This window comes from Microcebus murinus, chromosome 7 (assembly GCF_040939455.1).
Source record: "Microcebus murinus isolate Inina chromosome 7, M.murinus_Inina_mat1.0, whole genome shotgun sequence".
NCBI classification, from domain to species: Eukaryota; Metazoa; Chordata; class Mammalia; order Primates; family Cheirogaleidae; genus Microcebus; species Microcebus murinus.
This window is the reverse complement of record NC_134110.1, coordinates 61,296,076-61,317,027: the sequence shown is the minus strand read 5'-3', so window position 1 is coordinate 61,317,027 and position 20,952 is coordinate 61,296,076. Positions and strand designations below refer to the sequence as shown.

Sequence of the window (20,952 nt, the reverse complement as noted above, 5' to 3'; positions counted from 1 at the left end):
TTTCATTTTAGTATTTTTATGTCAACAGACAATTACTTCCTCCTTCCAATAACTCACACTTACTCTATATAGTAAGGTTTCAAAATGACAAAATTTTCCCCTTCATTCTTAAGAAGTATTCTACAGACCCAAAGTGGACAACGACTGTAGGGAAAACAATGAGAAATGAAAGAAATCTCTTGCCACCCTTAGAATTACTGAGCTACACTCAAAAGACAATTCTAAGTTCAGAAACGGGGGATGGGGCAGGGAAGAGGCAATACAAAAACCTCTTAAATGTAGAAGAAATTAGACTAGTTTAGTTTTCTTTAATATCTTCTTTAATAAGACATTATAGCACACAACTGAGCCCCCAGTGTGTCAGTTAAACATGGGGATATATATCCATATGAAGAGAATGGAACAAGTTGAATCTTAACCCCATTCCTTTTGGCAACTAATGGAAATACAGAATACAAACGGACCAATTCTTTCTCAGTGTATTTTATCAAGTGTTTGAAGACACCATAACAAGTTTTATAATGAACTTTTGCTGCAATCTGTTAAAGAATCTCCAAATTAAGTAACAAGGATGTTTTTAGACTTGTAATTTTATCCTTATAGCAGATTTAACTCAAACACAATAAAAAGGGGATTGTAATAATCCCCACATGAAGTACAAGAATTAATGTCTTATGTAAGATCAATGCAGCTATTTATCTATCACTAAGTTAAATATGGTGTCTTCAGCTGCTTATAAAAAAAGGGTTAAGTACAAGAACAAAACTTTCATTCTGAATTACAGTCAGTAAAACAAATGAAAAAAAATTCAACCAAAACTTGTGAATGGTTTTAAATGATTTGTTATGAAACATAAACATACATATGCTCAAAGCACTTTTAAAAACGTTTAAATTGTAATTTAACCAGAACTTCTGTAATACCCACAAGAAATTAGGTAAAATTCTAATGTTCTGGTAACCAACATATTAAGAAACAATAGATGTTAAATCTGAAACTTAAATTAAATACACGAAACAAAAGAACTGTGTTTTAAAGTAAAGGTATAAGAATAGGAGTCGCTAAGAAACTATCAGCACTGAAGCTTTTCATTGGAAATATTTTAAACTTACAGTGAAGACAAACAAGGTGGGCAGAATGCAGAGCTACAAAACAAATGCAGTGATGAATTATAGCAGAAAGAGGGAATGCATTTTGTAATCCACAGGATCAGATATGCAGCTCTAAGCAGTTATCAGTAAATATTTTAGTGTTCTTCCTAGTATGTTAATTTTAAAATTAAAACTGAAGTACAGCAGTTTCACTTACAGAAGAATTGACAAAAGCAAATTAGAAGAACCCTAAAATTAGTCTTCCTTAATTGGGTAAGATTTACCTTATCCATCTGAACAAACCTACTTCCCCATCCTTAGATCCAAAAGAATGTGAATATTGGCCTATTTTAATATTTTTCTAGTTCATACTTAAGTCATAGTGTACAGTCTTTGATTTTAGGAACCAATACAAAGTAAAATCCTAAAATCGACAACTCAGAAAAGAAAGAAGAAAGAGGGCTCTGGGAATTAACCCAGACATAAGTCATTCCAATCTTCCTATTAGTGCAAAATCCATTTATAAAATTGGCCAATGGTTAATAACTTCCAAGAAACTTCTTCAGAAATGTTTCAATTTTAAATTAAACAACTTGAAGAATTTCCAGAGAATCCAGCATCATTTATAAAAGATATACCTTTACCAGTTTACATTTCTTCTATCTTACTTTGTATTAAACAACAGACTTAATGATTATTTCATATGGCATATACTTCAGAACCTAATTTTTCAGAAGGGCTCACTGATGATCCAACTGCTTTTAGGAATTTATCAGTATCTGCGGGGGATAGCTGGCTGGTCATACAGTAAGTTTACATATTCCAACATCAAGCACAGGAAATGATCAGAGGGGGGCAATGATACCGAATTGCAATACTCTAAGGCAGCAGATTAGTCACTCTTCACCTAGATCAACAGCTGCCAATAAATTTGTATGCACAATTTTAATGAATGAGTCTGCTCTAGTTTAACTAATGAACCTGCCACTGAGCTGAGAAAGGGAGGTAAGAACTGCACTTGCAATTCTAGCTGATAAATTCATTAGACTTTTATAAGGCAAATAATGTAGAAAGTTAGAACAGAATTTCTAGAACCATTTATCCTGTGATGTTGTAAAATCAAAGCACTACTTTATTAAATGAGTTATTTTACACAATATGAACATCAATATAATTACAATTGTAAAAAAATTTTTTATAACAAGGATGGACTGATTTTCAGGTTTCCAAATCAGAGTCAACTGTACATTTACACAGAATTGTCTTTGCATGAAGCCCAAAAGGGAACAGCATAAAAATGAGTGTTTCTGTAGCCCCTTTATTTTTGCTGATCAACAGTTTGTTAGAAAAGCAGCTGCAGGTTTGTTACCTAAGGTCTGAGACAGTAGAAGAGTCCAAGGTGTCGTGAATTCACCTATAAAACATAAGCAAAATTTTCAATGAATGTAACCACTGCAACTTATATGCATTTCAAATGTCTAAGACTATCAAAGTAGTTGCTCATGCTAGACTTTATAAATAGATCTTTGATGAATTTACATTTATTGATTGACTGACTGACTGAGACAGAGTCTTGCTGTTGTCTGTCGCCCGGGCTAAAGTGCAGATGTCATCAGCCTAGCTGACAGCAACCTCCAACACCCTGGGCTCAAGAGATTCTCCTGTCGTAGCCTCCCGAGTAGCTGGGACTACAGACACATACCACCATGCCCAGCTAATTTTTATTTTTATTTAATAGAGAAGGGTGTCTCTCTCTTGCTCAGGCTGGTCTAGAACTCCTGAGCTCAAGCGATGCTCCCGCCTCAGCCTCCCATAGTGCCAGGATTACAGGTGTGAGCCACCACATGTCTGGCCAATGAATTTACTTTAAAAACAAATACTTCTCTCATACACACACTCCCACCACCTACCCCACAATTTAGGGAAAGAAACTCAGTCATAATAGAAAGCATAAACTGATGATTTTCAAGCAACTATCAAGTTTATATAGTGCATGCCTACATTTTGCCCTATATTTTAATACTCAGAAACTCTGCTAAGCATTGTTAAGTAACGTAACTGTAAAAAGGTGCTCAGGAACATTGGTTGGCAACATTTCTGGCAACCCTCAATATCTTTATAATCAGTACTTTCTTTAAGTTGCTATGTCTCTTCCATTCCTGGATCAAAGCTGGCCAGCATCTATTCATCCTGCCATTACTTTTTGGCAGAAGTAGTAAAAACTTGGGGTCTGGGAAAAAGGACTTTTAACAATTGTAAAGTGTTCTAGTAAATTGTAAGCAACAATTGTAAAGTTCTAGTAATGAAATTAAGTTAAACATTAACTTTAAAAGGGGAAGCAATAAAGTCTCACAAAGCAGAAATTAATTTCACAATTATATAGGATAGTTTTGGTCCAGTATACAATGCTGACATTAACAAACCAATATAAAAAGAGATCAATTACCTGTAAACAACTTTATGCCTGAACATCAGCCAGTTCTGGAGGAAGTGGAGTCTTAGGATGCTTGCTCTCAAAGTGCTGCTTGAAGGTCTTAGGGTCTGGCATTTGTGTCTAATAAAAAAAAAAAAAAAGTGCAAAAAAGAGCTAGACTTTATGAAATAAAAATGTGTTACCTTTTAAAATCCTGAACTTGCTGATGATAGACAATTATCACAAAATACTTTTAAATTCCTACAACTTAGTGGTTGGCATATGGAGAGGGACTCTGTGACAAATTCCTAACATTCTCACATTTTACATATAAAGAAGGGGTAGATCACACAGAAGATACACTGTTCATCTGATCAACAGCAAACAATAGGTAACATTTACTGAACCCTTACTATAGTAAAGGTGTTACCTCAATTCTCAGAGAACCTTCATAGTCATCTTCAGCATCTCCTATCATCCTCATTTTACATAAGGAAACTAAAACCCTGAGTTTAACTTGCCCAAGCCTTTCATTTTAACCTAGCACTAGCTACTTCAGCTCTCAAATATTACACTATGCTGACTTCCCTTGGCAACGACCTTCAATTATTTATTCTTCCACACAATTACACAAAACATGAAATACAAGTTTTTAGTTTTGAGTTTTTAAATACGTGAACTACTCTAGTACTTTTAGGTCAAGGTATTTCTTTATCCCTTATCTAGTAAAATTTTATTTTCACTCTGCCTCTTTCTAAACAGAATCAGAAGCTACTCACTTTCATTATTTTGGTTGTATCGAAGCTTGCTATAAATAAGATATATAACATAATAGAGTCCTTCTCTTAGATTATCAAGAACTTTCATGTCGTTAGGAATTTCTACTTCATTGAAAATGAGTTCAAAAGATGACAAACTTCAGTCTAGGAATCACATCTTACCAAGATCCTTCCCATTCATATCATCAATCCTACCCAGGTATAGGGCCTTACAAATTATACATATGTATATATATTGGACTAACTCCACTATGCTTTTTTCCTTTGGCACTGCCATTCACTAACTTTAAGAGTAATGAGCTTAAACAAACAGGCAAGAAAGAGACTCTGATTTGGAATTTCAGAAGCACTTCTTTGAGAGGCAGTATATAGTGGTCCAGAGGGTGGACTCTGGAGCTGGATTGCCAATGTTCAGATCCCAGCTCTTCTTATTAGCTGGGTGATCCCACATATGTTATTTAATTCTCATGACTCAGTTTACTCTCCTGTAAAATGAGAATAAAAGTACTTTATCTCAGAGGGCTGTTATGTTGATTAAGTAAGTGAATACACATAAAACACCTGATCTGTACCTGGCACATGGAAAGCACTCAACAGTAATTCTTATTACTACTATTCTTCAAATCTAATAAAACACATTCATTCCAGTAAAAGTCCTTAACATGAATACACTGTATATAGTTTTGCAGACCTCCTAATTATAGTTAGTGGGGAAAAAAAAAAGCCCAATTATATAACCAGAGGTATATTCACTAGCATCTTACATAGCTCTAAACTAAGAAAGTAGATCTGACTTCCTTACAAAGTTCAAAGTATATTGTATGTCTTTATGAAGACATCTTTATTCTCTTTGAGGGAAGGGACTTTGTTTTGTTCTTTCCGTTTCTCCAGCGCCTAGAGGATTGTGCCTGGCCACAGGAGCCATTCAAAAGCTATTTGTTGAATGGGTGAATGAAAATGGATTCTTAAAATAACCAGCTCTCAAATCTACTATTTCAAGTAAAGCATCTATTTTGTTACAGTTTCAAAATTTTAATTTATACAAACAAGTTTATAATGAAAGAATTGCCCATAGGAAAGCTATGTCTTTCGATTCTTCTTACCCTACAAACAGTGCAGGTATATATTAAGGCAGCTTTGGCAGCAGCCTTTTGATCATGTCCTTGTTTCTTCTTTTGTCCAGCTTGCTTTTTGGCATTTTTCTGCTGAGACTGGATCTTCTGCTGTCCACGAGCCATATCTAAAAACAGACGGTGAGACATTAGAGTGATTTACTCTAATACGAGTAACCTAAGCATAATAACTTTCTCCAAGTTGAAGCCTTAAGTTTTAGAGAAATATCTGGCAGCTTAAAATATATGGATTTTCAAACTCTCCCATACAATGCTACTAAAGTATCCACTGGTACAACCACTATGGAAAACTGGTAGGTAGCCGTCTATGATTCAGCAATTCCACTCTTGGTATATAGCCAACAGAAATGCAAATATTATATACACCAAAGAACATGTACAAGAACATTCAGAGTACCTGTTCCAAAAACAGGTACTCTGGTCTAGAAACAATGTAAATGCCCACTAATAGTAAAACAGATACATAAACTGTATATGTATCTTTAAAATATTTATACAAGGAAATACTATGCAGCATTCAAAACAATTGTTACAAAACTTGGTTGTAGCTCCATTTTAAGGATAGAAGCCAGTTACAAAGAATTTACATTATATAAAGTTCAAAACAGACCAAGCTAATCTATTGTGGAAGAATTCACCTTGGGGGTTATGGGATAATGACTGGGAAGAGAGAGCATGAAGGGGACTTATCCAGTGCTGAAACTGTTCTATATCTTGAACCAAGTAATGGTTACACAGGTGTGCTTACTTGTAAAAATTAATTTAACTCTACATCTAAGATTTGTGCATTTTATTGTATGTAATCTTCAAAAGTTTACCCAAAAAAGTTTAGGCTCCTCAGTCATTTATTTGATCACTTTGCAAAGGCACTTTCCCTCCCAGTATTCATTGTTGGGACTTGCAATTCTTACAACTTTAATAAAAATAAGAGCTGTCAGCTAATCCTTCTAAAGGAGACCATGGGAACTGTTCTCTCAAATACTGAGGTTGTATAAAACTGTTGTTCTAAATTTTTCTAAAAAGTTGGTCTTTGTTGGATTGCTGCACAAATTATAAAATACGATTAAATTAGTTCCCAGCTGAGAGAATAAATCCAGTAAAAGGGTTCTTTTACAAAGTTAAAAGATATCGCTTTTTTTACTAGTGATGAACTAAAGTGAACCTAAATGGGTTAAAAATAAAAGTATTTAAGCAATAGAAAAAAAGTTACTTTTACTTTTCCATTGAAATTAAAGGCATCTATTACACCATACAAGTTAAATCCATTCGTAAGGGGTCTATAATGAATCCCAAGTGCTTTTTAAATACATTAAAATTGGATCGTATGTAGAATTCTCATGTATAGTTTTGACTAGCATTGTCATTAAATTCCAAATCACTGCAGGACATAAACACACAATGCATCTACATCAACTTCACCAGTAAATAGTGCTGGCTTTTTCTGACTGGAACACTAATTAGCAAATGGATCTGAGGCCAAAGCATTTCATAGAAACGGAGTTCCCCCACAGCCGCCAAAAGGAAAACTAGAAAAATAAATACGCTGATTGGAAAAGTTCCCACTAGCATTAAACACTGAACTGAGAGTCATATAAAATATAGGAGAGGACCGATGCTTTTCTAGAAAGTCAGCTGAATATTTTACCAACTACGAAAATGTGTAGTATGCTAGCTTAATATAAGAACCCTATTCCCACCAAACAATGGTAAATATTACCAGCTGTGTTAGTCCTTAAAGGTTAAGCTTCCATTTTTGCATTTTTAAGATCAAATCCTTACTAATTCTGAGCCAAATGAAATGATTTTTTAAAAAGTATATTTAAGTCCATATGCTATGGCAAGCTTACAAACCTATTCCTATGGAAACAGATTTGGATACATATGTATTATTTGAATGATAGTAATCAGGTGTTCAATCTTTATGTATATCAATGTCTTATTACATTCTTAATGTTTGTGTCTTAGTATTAGGACTTTATATTAGAATACTTCAGTCCTCTTACACATCCTAACTCTTCCACACAATGTATGTTAATATACTTGTTTTGTGGGTAACTTAATTGTTTCACATTGAAAAAAAAATCTTATAAAATGGCAGGCCACTAATTTCAGAAGTTTGTTATCTAGAAGTTATTAGCCATTTTGATATTTCTCATGCAGTGACCTGTAAAAGCCGTGTCATTAAATACATAAAATTATTTTTAACTTTTGCATTTAGGACTTTCCCTAAAATATAACATTACGCAATAGATTTAACCCATTTTCCATTGTCACCTAACAACAGTAACAAAAAAGCCAGAAGAGCCTTAATAAATAAAAGGCAGTAGTCCTTTATTCTTAAAACAGAAAACACCAGGTAAAGGAAATTGAACCACACAAGCCAAATGCGTGAGGCAGGCCCCTAACTTCTGACAACACACTGCATTGATTTCCTTTCTGAAAGCAGAAATGCAAAAGAACAAACCACCTGCTTTTGGACAGCTCAGCTTAGGACTTGCTCTCAAGCCAATCGAATTATCTACAAAATCTTTAGCATAACTGCTCCTTGATTAAATGCAACAAACTGAAGAGCAAGAAGTCATTTACAAATGTGTACATGCTGGTTTTAATGTAACTCCTATTTGTTGTGGTTTTCCGAGGGGGCTGCAAAGGAGAAAGTAGTAGGACGAACAAGTTCTTAAATGAGGTGCTCTCGCAGGAGGCAACAAGTAAGCACTGTCCCCAAAGATCCTTTTAAAACCAACACAAATGAGTAAGAAGAAAAGGATTTTGGATCCAGGAAGTAGGCTTATTCTCCATAGCCATCTAAAAGGAAGAGGCCCAGGCAGCGTCCAACATCCTGACCCCAGCTTTTAACTACATCGTTTTTGGGCAGAGGAGCAGAAGCACGCACCGGGAGTAAGGTCTACTCATCCAACACTTCACTGACTCCAGTTGCAGCCTGGCGCACCTTCCTTCCCAAGCCGGACTCCCGGGACTCTGGAGCCCCCTCCTCCTTACTGCCACCGAAGGCCACGGAGCCCCTACCTACTTGCCAGTCCTCCAGGACCCTGGCCCAAGACGCGCCTCCTGGAGGCCTCGAGTGTCCCAAAGCCGGCCCCTTCGGCCATGGGGAGCCCCAGCCTCCAGCAACCGACCAGCTGCTGTCGCCAGGGGGTAAGGTTACCGCTCCGCTCCCGCGGCTGGCCTGCGACCCGGCCACCTGCAGGGCCTGGCAGGCGCCCGAGCTCCCTCCTTCCCGCGGCCCGCGCCGGGACGGGCCTGGCCCTGCCGCCCCCAGGGAGGCCGGCGGCCCCTCGCGACCCGCCGCGACCCCTACGGCCCTCACCACCCTCCACCCCGGTTCCGGGGCGCCCTACAGCGTCAGCGGTGTCCCAGCTGCCGCTCACCCGGGCCGGGACAGTCTTGCGTCGGAGAGACAGCGCAGCGCGAGAGGACCGGAGGAGGTCGCCGGAGGGAGGGGAAGACGGAGCGCGCCCAGGACCGCTTTGGCCTCCTCTACCCGCCAAGGAGGGGAAAGAGGAGAGCCGGGAGCACAACAGCCCGCGCCTCGCACGCCCGCCGCCGCCGCGCGCCCGCCGCCGCCTCAGCCTTAGGGGAAGCCACTACGCCTCGTGCCCGCGCACGCTGCGCCGCTCTCCCAGGCGCCCCAGCACCGCCTGCTCCTCGCAGCCCCGCCCACCCGCTTTCCTGCGGCGGCCGCCTCCCCGCCCCACCCGCACGCACGCCTGCGCCCCTTCCGGTCGCGCGGGCCAATGGCAGCGCGCCCCTATTACATAAGCGCGAGGGGCGGGCCCTGGCGGACGCGAACTGCAGGGGACGCCGCCCTCTGTCCCTGGGCGCCACTCCTCTCCAGCGCTCGCTCTCCCGGTGCCTTCTTCACCCTGCCCTGGGAGCCGCGTGATCCCGGTCCTGGCGCGTGACCGGCCGTACCGTGTTTCCGAGGTCGCTCGCTTGCTTGCTCAGTCACTCAGGCGGGGCGGCGGCCCGGCCTCTAGCCCGCTCCACTTCTCACACGCCGCCCTTGTCTGGCGTGCCCGTTCGGCGGCGCCCTCCTGTGCACCGGCTGAGAGGGACCGGCCGGGGAGAGGATCCTAGGCCGCCGCGTGGGCCACTGATCCCGGATCCCCGCCGTCCGGGCGCACCCGCTGCCCCCGCCGCCAGTGAAGCTCGGGGCCACGGACGCGCAGCCTTTGTTCTCTCACTGGCACCCCTTACCTCACTCCCACGGAAACCCTAGTTATTTTACCAGCCTGGGGTTTTCAGTGAGTTATACATTCAAGCCTGACAGACCCATGAAAAATTACTGGCCAGGCCACCCTGGCCGGCTTAGGCTGACTACTAACAGTATACAGCACTGAATTGCTAATATTTGGGGGTGGTGGTGGTTAAATTTTTCTTTCTGTTTTTCTCTCCAGGCAATGGCAGCAGACTTTCAATATCTGTTCAAGAGCAATGTCAATTGTAACGATCGGCTGATTATCTGGAAATGGCATTTAGACCTCGGCTTTATTGTGCATCCCCACACACACGTTGGTTTCTAATTAGATGTATTGGTGACAAAGAAAAAGGCTTTTGCATTTGATGTTCTCACTTTGCCCATAGTCTCCACTATCCCAACCTGTCTTGTAAGTGCCCAGGAAATGTTAGTTGAATTTTAATATATACCCAATAACTTGGACTGGGATGTAGATAACGGAATTGTTGAACTAGCCAAGAAGGAATTAACTGCCTATTGCATTTGACATTTGAGCAGGATGGAATACGAAATGAAAGAAAGGTGGCGTGCAGTGATCTGGCTGTGTAGTCCTATCCATCCTCATTTTAGCTCTCTTCACCTTCACTTATGCTCTGGACAAGATTACATGTTTAGACTGCATTCATCTCTCGTAATAAATTGTAAAATCATTTTCATCACTACATACCCAGTGAGTAGCAGCGTGTTAAACATAGGAAGCATCGAATAAATGGATATTGACCAAATTAACTGAGTGCGTTTTAAGAAAGCAGGTTTTTAAACTGACAAAAGCTGTGGCTGAATCATCAATAGTAACCAAAACCATAATAGTTGTATTAGTGTGGCTGATAGAGGATGAAGTACTTGGAGGCCCTAGAGATAGGAAATCCAAAGAGCTATCTGTGTTTGACTAGCTGTGAGTGATAGTGAACAGTGGACAAGGACAGTGAAATCTGGCTGACAAAGATAAGTCTCCTTAAATAGAGAGGTGACTCCTCTTGTGAGGTAGGTTAATATGTCACTGTTTACCATGGCCTAGATGAAATATCCATTAAAGCCAGATTTTCTTAAGTTTTTGAGTCATACTTCCTTTGAAACTTTGGTAAAAACTATGGACTCTGCCTCCAGAAAGTTCATATACATATAAACTTATTCTCACAGGTAGAGTTTCTTAATCTTAGTACCATTGAAATTTGGGTTGAATGATTCTTTGTTAAGGGGATCTGGATGTGTCCTGGGGATTGTAGGATGTTTAGCAACTTCCCTGTCTTCTTCCTGATGACAGTAGCACCCATTTCCAGTTGTGACAACTAAAAATGTCTCCAGACATTGTCACATGTTCCCTGGGGGTTAAAATCTCCCCTGAGAACCACTGCCTAGAGGATATGGCATAATGGTAACTTTATGTGATGATTAGGGCATTTAAAATACAAAGAAAAATATAAAAAGAAGGAATGAATAATATACAACATCTGTGAAGTGACAAACAGTAAATGAAAGGTAAATGAATTGCCATTACTACCAGATGGTGTCCTACTTATATTATAGAAATGTGACAGCAAATGGGATATAAACTCCTTAGAAGGATTTCTACACACATTTCTGCTTTTAATTGTGAATGCTACAGTACTTCTTCTATTTTTCCTCTTCTGCCTTTAGACAATTACTCAACGTTAATATGCAATAAACATGTGCCTATTTTATCCAAAGTCACAAGCAGATTAAAATACTTCCCCCAGGCCGGGTGCGGTGGCTCAAGCCTATAATCCTAGCATTCTGGGAGGCTGAGGCGGGCTGATTGCGCCAGGTCAGGAGTTCGAAACCAGCCTGAACAATAGTGAGACCCTGTCTCTACTATAAATAGAAAGAAATTAATCAGTCAACTAATATATATATAGAAAAAAGTAGCCAGGCATGGTGGCACATGCCTGTAGTCCCAGCTACTCGGAAGGCTGAGGCAGCGGGATCGCTTGAGCCCAGGAGTTTGAGGTTGCTGTGAGCTAGGCTGATGCCACAGCCCTCGCTCTAGCCCAGGCAACAAAGTGAGACTCTGTCTCAAAAACAAAACAAAACAAAAAATACTTCCCTGAAGTCCTGGAAGGCTTACTTATTATTTGTATTCATGTCGGATATTCAGAGATGAAAGAAAGTGTGATTAATCAACATATTATTTCCCAAATAAACAGAATATTCTGACAAATTTATAGTGACAAGTAATAGCAACAGCAATAACAACAATAAACTCAAATGTTTTCTTTGCTGGCTCTTACTCTTCACGTTTCTCAGGGATGCAACCTGGATCCTCTTGTCTTCTTTATTATTCTTTCCCCAAAGGAATCTCATTCACTGTTGTGGCTTTAAATAAGAAACTTCAGATGACACCAACATTTTTATCTCTAGTTCAAACCTGTCTTCTTAGCTCCAAATTGACATATCCAAATGCTTACTTTCCATCTCCACTTCGATGTTTTATGAGCATTTCACATTTAATATTGTATTGATTCTGAAAAGCCATTGATTGTAAGTCACATATATGTTCATTAAGATAAAAAATTACTGCCAATGGAACTATGACATAATGCTAAGATGCCCTTGATTCTAAGATACATCTCGATTTCAGAGGTTAAAATGGATTTAAAAAATAATGTAACTTATTAGATGAGCATCAAAAACAAAGAAATACTTAGGAATAAACTTACCAAGAAAAATGCAAAACTTACATTCTGAATACTAAACAACTTTGTTGAAAGAAATTAAAGACTTAAGTAAATGGAAAAGCATCGATATTCATGGATCAGAAGACTTAATATTGTAGAGATGCAAATAATCCCCAAGTTGATCTACAGATTCAATACTTGCCTATCAAAATCCTAGCTGGCACCTTTGCCTAAATTGACAAGTTTATTTTAAAATTCATATGGAAATTCAAAGACCCCAGAATACCCAAAGCAATCTTGAAAAGAAGAACAAAGTTGAAAGACTCACACTTCCCAGTTTCTAAACTTACTACAAAGTGTTCTTTGGTGGGCAGGTCTATGCAAACCTACCCACAAAGTCCAAGGAATTTGAGAGACTGAAGAAAGAGGCTGACAAATCCAGTTTCTCTGAAAGAAACATTTAATAGGGACTTACAGAGAGATCCAGAGCTTAAATACTAAGGGAATGTGTGGGACAATTGAAGCTGACCCTCAGGTTAAGGCAAGAATTTGCCTAAGGGCAGCATTTATGCTGTTTTTGACCTCGAGGCAGGATTTATGGTAAGTACATGAAAGTACATGAAATCTTAGAGGCATTCCCAGAACTGGGGCTACTCGAAAGTCAATGTGGGCCAGGCCTGGTGTCTCATGCCTGTAATCCTAGCACTCTGGGAGGCTGAGGTGGGAGGATTGCTTGACCTCAGGAGTTTGAGACCCTGTCTCTGCTATAAATAGAAAGAAATCAGCCAAACAACTAAAAATAGAAAAAATTAGCCAGGCATGGTGGCACGTGCCTGTAGTCCCAGCTACCCAGGAGGCTGAGGCAGGTGGATCCCTTGAGCCCAGGAGTTTGAGGTTGCTGCGAGCTAGGCTGACGCCAGGGTACTCTAGCCCGATGCCAGGGCACTCCAGCCCAGGCAAGAGAGTGAGACTCTGTCTCAAAAAAAAAAAAAAAAAGAGTAGAATAAAAGAAGTCAATGTGGCATATTAGCATCCAAGATGGAGTTATTTTATCCTCAATAATCTACCCCCCTAATCTGGCTCCTACAATCTCATGTGCTTTCCTATTCCTAGATGGTTTCCAAGTCTTTAGAGGGGAGGATGTGGATGACACATTGCACCAGTTTGTTTTCTACTTACAAGCAGAGGCAGCAGCAACAATACAGAAAACAGCAGGTTTCGTTGAATCATTTCTAGTCTTCAAAATACCATGATGTTAGTTTCCTCAGAAAATGTAAAACAATGAGAAATATATAACATTAGTAATTTGAATAATGCACACGAGGATTATATCAAAATAGAATTTATATGCCAGGCTGAAAAACAAAATTGAAAAAAAAGTTTTTATTAGGGAACCAACTAATAACATCATGAAGAAAATTAAAACCCTATTCTTCTTTAGAGACTTGTAGCAAGAAAATAATTCAGGACTTAGCCAAAATTGTAGGCAAATAATAAAAACTAAAAAATGATGGTTTATAGCTAGAATCTAATAATCAGTATACTATAGTTTTCTTCTGAAACATAATTTTTCTCTCTCCAGTCTCCCCATTTTTACCAAGGGTAAATCACAGTAGGACCAATTTATTTGCAGAATAAATTTTAGTCTCATTAAATATGGTGTGATAATTTGCATAAAATGCAGCAAGAATAGTGATTGACCATATAGGCTCTTTTAAAGTTGGCTTTGCTGGAATTTTCATAAGGAATTTCAAATTAGTCTTTTTAAAATCCTTGAGGTCAGGAAGCCAAGGGAAAAATTCACCATCAGACTGGTAATACCTGTACAAATTGCATGAATCCCTGTATTCTGAAGGTCCTGAAATATCTTGAGGTTCCTGAATCTGTCAGAAAGTGACATTCTTTACTTGCCACAGGTCAGGAACCTTGAAAGGGAACCATACAGATAAGGTACCAGGCCAGTCTTTCCAAGGAAATTTTTATTGTCTCTATAAAGTCAACTTCAATTCCTCAAAACAGTCTAGTCATATCTGAACATATGCCATTCTAGCCAAAGCCTTGGTAAAATAACCACTGTTTCTAATGTGCCTTGTTACAAAATAAGACATATTCTTATTGAACTTGTACAAATGACTATATTGCCATAAAATAAGAATACTCAGGAATGGTTTTCAAATTTTGGAGAATTCAGGTAGAGAGAAAGGTAAATTTTTCTCAGAAAAGTATACTTTACCTAGATACTCTAAGCTATAAGTAGCTCAAAAGAATAAAAAGGTTTTCTTGACTCTTCTTCAGTCAGAGTAGCAGCCTTCCAAACAGGATGTTGTCTTTTCACCTTGGAACTGCCATCCACAAACCAAGCAGCCCCTGGGCCGGGCGCGGTGGCTCACGCTTGTAATCCTAGCACTCTGGGAGGCCGAGGCGGGCGGATTGCTCAAGGTCAGGAGTTCAAAACCAGTCTGAGCGAGACCCCGTCTCTACTATAAAAATAGAAAGAAATTAATTGGCCAACTAATATATATATATATATGAAATTAGCCGGGCATGGTGGCTCGTGCCTGTAGTCCCAGCAACTCGGGAGGCTGAGGCAGTAGGATTGCTTGAGCCCAGGAGTTTGAGGTTGCTGTGAGCTAGGCTGACGCCACGGCACTCACTCTAGCCTGGGCAAGAAAGCAAGACTCTGGACTCTGTCTCAAAAAAAAAAAAAAAAAAAAAAAAAAAAAAAAAAAACCAAGCAGCCGTTTGTCAGTTGGGTGAGAGCTGTTTATCCGGCACTGTAGAATCTAGTAGCTCCTTACACAGTTTCACAGTCAGCCCTAAGGAAAAAGGGGCTCCCTGCATGTGAGTATCTCCTTGTACTCTCCAGGTAGCATTGAAACTGCCCTTTATAAAATTAATAAAGCTCCATAAAATGGGAGCCACAGTAGGGGAAATAGATATGTAATGCACCATTGTCCCCTAGCTTGCTTTCCTATAATTGCTTACTACTCAGGAGTCATAGCTGATGGTCATAAAGATTCTTAAGTTTCTTCATTACTCCCGGAGATAACATCACTCTTGTGAAACCTAAAGCTAGGTTTTTGAGATAACTTCCAGGCCCTGCATTCTAGTAGAATGGCTGACCCACCCAGATCAGTGGCCCATACCAAGGAACTGACTCAACTCATCTTGCAACCCCCACCTAAGAACTGACTCAGCAAAGATTTTGCTCTGAACCCAGCCAATTAGCAGATCCAATTGCCTAGCCCTTTGCCCACCAAACTACCTTTAAAAACCCTTTCTCCCAAATTCTCAGAGAGATGGATTTGAGAACGTCTTCTTGTCTTCTTGCATGGCGCCTGTGATATTAAACTCTTTCTCTGCTGTAGCCCAAGCTGTCACAGTGTATTGGCTTCCTCTTTGAGCAGTGGGCAATGAAACTGGTTGGGCTGTAACAGCATCATCCTATAAAACCATTTCCATTTTATTATGGAACTCTTCTGAGCACAGCTATCCCCATTAGAGTGTCTCTCTGCCATCACCTGAGACAGCCTGGGTACTTCAGATGTCAATATTATTTTATGTCTTTCAGTTATAGCAGTAGCTTCAGTTTTTGTCCGATAGTAAGGCAGTAAATGCCCCTCAAATAGAAATTCTCTAGTCCAAAGTCCCAGTAGTCACTATTGGAAGGTGCTCACAGGCTTTTGCCCTAAGCCCCAGTAAATGCTTCACCAAGAGCTATCGAATAGAGAATTTGTCACTACCAGCACTCCAGCTTCTATTCCACACTATGTGGACTCGGGCAATCTTACTGGTTCCCATTTAGCATGTCCAATTAATATTGCTTGAAGGGTGGTGAAGCATGCCTTCTCTTTCACACTACTAGGTGGGGGAAATGTTCCCCAGTCTGATACGATGTCCATTCCCATAAAACATTTTGGTAAAGGAGACACAACTACTTTACATAAAGCCTCTTTAAACATTTAACTCTCATAATCCTATCAACCTTTACATTTTATGTTCTAGTCACAGGAACTTCTCTTCTCCATCCCCAGGCCCTTTTATCCTCTTATGAAAAAGGATTTGGGTTCCCAGCAGGGGGTGGAGCCATAGGGTCTAGGGCCTTTTTGTCAATCTCTCTCTGGATTAACCCACCCCAAGCAATTGTTGATCAGCTTTCTCATTGTAATCTTGGTCTTCTGACTTTTAAAAATTTCTTCAATCTGGGGTAAATACAAGAAGCTGGTTTGGGTCCCTTTAATGTTGGGAGACCAGCAAGGCCTTCCTTTGGTCCACACAACCTTTGATAGTATTGTACTAAGACCTTTGTTTTAGCCCCATCAATTTCTGTTTTATTCATTCCATCTTATAATAATCATATAAAGATGTCCAACCTTCCCGGAAAAATCTCATGACTTTTCTTTTTCCTCTTAGTTTCACCCCATCAATGCTTTCCTTATTCATCTTATTTCTTAATGACCATTTAAAAATTTCCACCTTCCTGGGATGAGTCCTTTGTTACCCTCCCTTTTGCCTTTCCTCATTTTCTTGTTAATTAACCTAATGCTTTTATTAGTGCCTGTAAGATCCATGAGGGGAAGCAGAGACAGAAATTTGATTATGCTTCCTGAACTGTATTTTGGTTTTGGAGCAGTAAGGTTACATGAGGTGCCCATGCAAAAGAGGCTCCTTTAGCCACAGCATTTACCATGACCTGGGCAACAGGCGTATTCAGCAGAGAAATATCCAGGTCATCATAAAGCCAGTGCCACATGGCTTGCATATGGAGCATATCAGCTGCTTCATCTGGGGTATTCCACTGGGCATTTATAGGGAGAGTCAAACAGTTCCCCGTCTCAGAGTAAACAGACCTTACGGTGGATTTTATCCAATCCATGAGGCTGACTGTTCCCTCAGGAATGACTTCCTGTGTGTCTAGATTACAGACAGCCATCTGCAATTGTTCAATAGTGAGCTATGGGTCCTGCCTCAGCCCAAACATGCTCTTCCACTCTGTAGCATTTGAACCCAAAGATACTGCCCCTAAATCAGTTACTCTCATAAACCATTTTAGTTAAGGTTCCTCGGGGAGCTGATACTGACCTACAAAATGGAATAATTCATTCACACTATGCCCTCTGGTTTCAATAGTTACTTGGTTTTGCCCTTCCCCCACATTGACAACCTTTTTGGTAACTACAGGTCTCAGAGGTACTTTCTGTTGCCCCGGCATAATTTTCCCCTTTGTGGGTATCTTTGAGGATAGTGGCCTGAGCTCAGACAGACCTACATCTGAGCTTGTTCCAGCCTCAAGGCCACACCCAGCCAATCTCTTTTACTTTCATTTTACCTACTATAGATAACAATAACCAATGGATTAAATATTTCACTTTTTACTTGTTGGTGAGGACTGAACTCTGACCTATTTCTTTTGCCCAAATTCCTTTCTAAGAGGCCTGGTGAATCATGCCTACAAATGATAAAATCTTACTAAACAGGTTTTATTAACCTGATATAATGTGGTTTACTTCCCAATCTGGTTCTGGTATAGCAATCACATGAGAGATAGAAGACCCCCTTATCTTAACTCAAGCATCCTAGCAGACCCCTATTTAACTCAAGCATTCCCTTCCACTGACTTCAGGCCCTTAGACAACTCTTTCAACCAACTGTCAACTAAAGGATCCCTAAACTTGTAAGCTCCCACTTGAGATGTCCCATCTTTTCAGCCTGAACTAATGTATACCTCCCATGTATTGATTTATGATTTTTCTTGTAAATCCTGTCCCCATGAATGTATAAAACCAAACTGTAATCCAGCCACCTTGAGTGCATTCTCTCAAGACCTCTTGAGAACTTGTCCCCCAGGCTGCAGTCACTCACATTTGGCTCAAAATAAATCTCTTTAAATTATTTTAGGGTTTGGATTTTTCCATCAACATCGGTTTGCATTTCCTTATGCATCCAGTGAACCAACACCCTGGGAATTGGATCCATCTGTAAATTCCACTGGTAACGTTGACCGTAAGTAACTGAGTGCAGCACAGCGGCAGCACCATGCCATGGTGACCACGTGGCCACCCAGGAATCAAATCTCCTCATCTCCCACCCTTGTACCCTTTGTCCTTTTATCCATTTAGTTTTATCTATATCATTTTCTTTCCTTTCATTTTGAAGCAACCTTTAAACAACCTCTAAACTAGACAAAATTATTTCTCCTTTAGAAAAAAACACATCCTCTTTTAAAAATAAACTTCTTCACCCAAAACACATCTTACTTTCTTTATACACTTTTTATACAATTTTCTGCATACAAAGTTATTTATTCTATATCTAGTAGTTTTAATTACATATATTAATTATAATGTTAACTCCTGGTAACATTTATTTTTTAGTGAAAAACTTTGGAGTAAGCAATTACAATTATGCATCAGATGCAGCTCACAGACAAATAAAAAAAAATAAAAAATATCACAGAAGCAATAGTTTGTGACCTTAAAATATATAGCAAAGCCAGCCTAAATCTGTATGACCAGCAGACCCAGACAAAATTGTCTCAATTATATTTAATTATGACAATTCTGAAGACATTCCTATTTTACTTTACTAACAATTTTAAAATTAGTTTTATTTATCAAAGATTTCTAAAATCACATGAGCTAAAAGGTATTTGAGTTAGTTTCTATTTTACTGATAAAAATATTTAGGCTGGATGTGGTGGCTCATGACTGCAATTCTAGCACTTTGGGAGGCCAAGGTGGGAGGATAGCTTGAAGCCAGGAGTTTGAGACTAGCCTGGGCAACACAGTGAGACCCTGTCTCTAAAAAAATTAAGAAAAGTTAGGTGAGCATTGTGGCACATACCTGTAGTCCTAGCTACTTGGGAGGCTGAGGCAGGAGGATCACTTGAGCCCAGGAGTTCAAGGCTACAGTGAGCTATGATTGTAACATCCTATTGCTCTCCAGCCTGGGCTACAGAGTGAGACTCTGTCTCTAAAAAAAAAAAAAAGAAAGAAAAAAGAAAAAGACAGTGTCGTACTAGCATAAGAATAGACATATAAATCAATGGGATAGAATTGTGAGTCTAGAAATAAACCTTCACATCTATAGTCAATTGATTTACAACACAAGTGCCAACAAAATTTCAATGGGGTAAGGACTAATCTTTTCAACAAATGGTGCTGGGACAACTTGATATCCATATGTAAAAGAGTAAAGTTGAATATCAGCCTCATACCATTTGCAAAAATTAACTCAAAATGGATCAAAGACCTAAATGTAGGTCATTAAAACTATGAAAGTTGCAGGAGAAAATAACCGAGTAAATTTGCTTGACTGTGGGTTAAGCAAAGCCTTCTTGGATACAACACCAAAAACATTAGTGACAAAAGAAAAAACATAAATTGAACGTCATCAAAATTAAGAACCTTTGTGCTTCAAAAGATGCCATCAAAAAACACGAAACGGCCACCTGCAGAATAGGAGAAAATGTTTGCAGGTGTGCGGGAGCCACCAGCACGGGAGGGCAGAGGCTGGCCCTGTGGGGCAAACATTCCAAACTGTGTAGCTCTGGGAAATGAAGCATTGGTTTAGAAGCAGACAGTAGCCTCACTTACAAGTACATTTCTTGACCATGAAGTTAGGAAAACCTAAAGGGGGTATTTCTCGGAGCTTGAGCCAAGGAAAAGCCCATGAGAACTAGCACAAAACAGGCTGGCAATGGCAGAAACTGGAAATGACTGTTCAATTGGACTGGAGCTTGAGCAGACTGAGGAGCAGCTTGGGTGACAAGCCCTGCAAATGTACTGAGTGGGAAAACAGCTCCGGTCAGAGTTCAACTCTTTTGCAACACCGGAAGATCCATGCTGCAAAGAAACCCCATCAGTGTGCTGATTGTGGGAAAAGTGTCTTTCAGAGTTCTTATCTCATTCAGCCTCAACGGACCCACAGTGGGGAAAAGCCCCATAAATGGGATGAGTGTGGAGAAAGATTGGAACAGAGCTGCAGTCTCATTCAGCACCAGAGGATTCACACTGGAGAGAAGCCCCGTCAGTGTGATGAATGTGGCCGACATTCCCGCCTTATTCAACTTCAGAGAACCCACGCAGGGAGACACCAGTGCGTGAACATGAACACGGCAAATGCTTCATGCCTCTCCTCTGAGGCAGCACGTGAAGGTGCACAAAGAAGAGAAGTCTCGTAAAACTCGGGGTAGGAATATCAGGGCAAAAACTCACTTACCCTCCTGGAAAGCTGGTACAGGAAGGACATTGGTGGCTCATCTCCGATAAGTAAGGGGCACTGCGTTAGCCCTCTTTAAAAAAAAGGAGTGAAGGCTGAGCGAGGTGGCTCACGCCTATAATCCTAGCACTCTGGGAGGCCAAGGTGGGCGGATAACTCGAGGTCAGGAGTTCAAAACCAGCCTGAGCAAGAGCGAGACCCCGTCTCTACTATAAATAGAAAGAAATTAATTGGCCAACTAATATATAGAAAAATTTAGCCGGGCATGGTGGCACATGCCTGTAGTCCCAGCTACTTGGGAGGCTGAGGCAGGAGGATTGCTTGAGCCCAGGAGTTTGAGGTTGCTGTGAGCCAGGCTGACGCCACGGCACTCTAACCTGGGCAAGAAAGCGAGACTCTGTCTCAAAAAAAAAAAAAAAAAA

General features: G+C 40.1%; 1 protein-coding gene, 1 long non-coding RNA gene and 1 pseudogene across 3 annotated transcripts; 2 read left to right on the top strand and 1 right to left on the bottom strand.

Moving 5' to 3' along the window:
* Positions 1–2,200: 2,200 nt before the first annotated feature.
* Positions 2,201–9,475, bottom strand: ZNF706 (zinc finger protein 706). 2 transcript variants are annotated; one of them, XM_012762051.3, is made up of 4 exons: positions 9,350–9,475; positions 5,387–5,523; positions 3,538–3,645; positions 2,201–2,505 (listed from the first exon to the last, which is right to left on the bottom strand). In XM_012762051.3, exons 2-3 carry the CDS (start codon positions 5,519–5,521, stop codon positions 3,550–3,552), a joined length of 231 nt encoding a protein of 76 aa, XP_012617505.1. In that variant the 5' UTR covers positions 5,522–5,523; positions 9,350–9,475; the 3' UTR covers positions 2,201–2,505; positions 3,538–3,549. The 2 variants fall into 2 exon arrangements, with proteins under 2 accessions (XP_012617505.1, XP_012617504.1); XM_012762050.3 differs by lacking the exon at positions 9,350–9,475 and adding an exon at positions 8,806–9,042.
* Positions 9,167–10,399, top strand: LOC105869904 (uncharacterized). The gene is made up of 2 exons (XR_012920179.1): positions 9,167–9,361; positions 9,835–10,399. It is a non-coding gene; the product is annotated as an uncharacterized LOC105869904 (long non-coding RNA).
* Positions 10,400–19,922: 9,523 nt separating this feature from the next.
* LOC105869912 (uncharacterized) lies at positions 19,923–20,580 on the top strand (annotated as a pseudogene).
* Positions 20,581–20,952: the final 372 nt, after the last annotated feature.

Coding starts and splice junctions, on each gene's coding strand:
- ZNF706 (XM_012762051.3), bottom strand. CDS start 5,521: ATGGCTCGTGGACAGCAGAAGATCCAGTCTCAGCAGAAAAATGCCAAA. Junction 3,646..5,386: donor ATACCTGCACTGTTTGTAGG/GTAAGAAGAATC, acceptor TTTTTTTATTAG/ACACAAATGCCAGACCCTAA.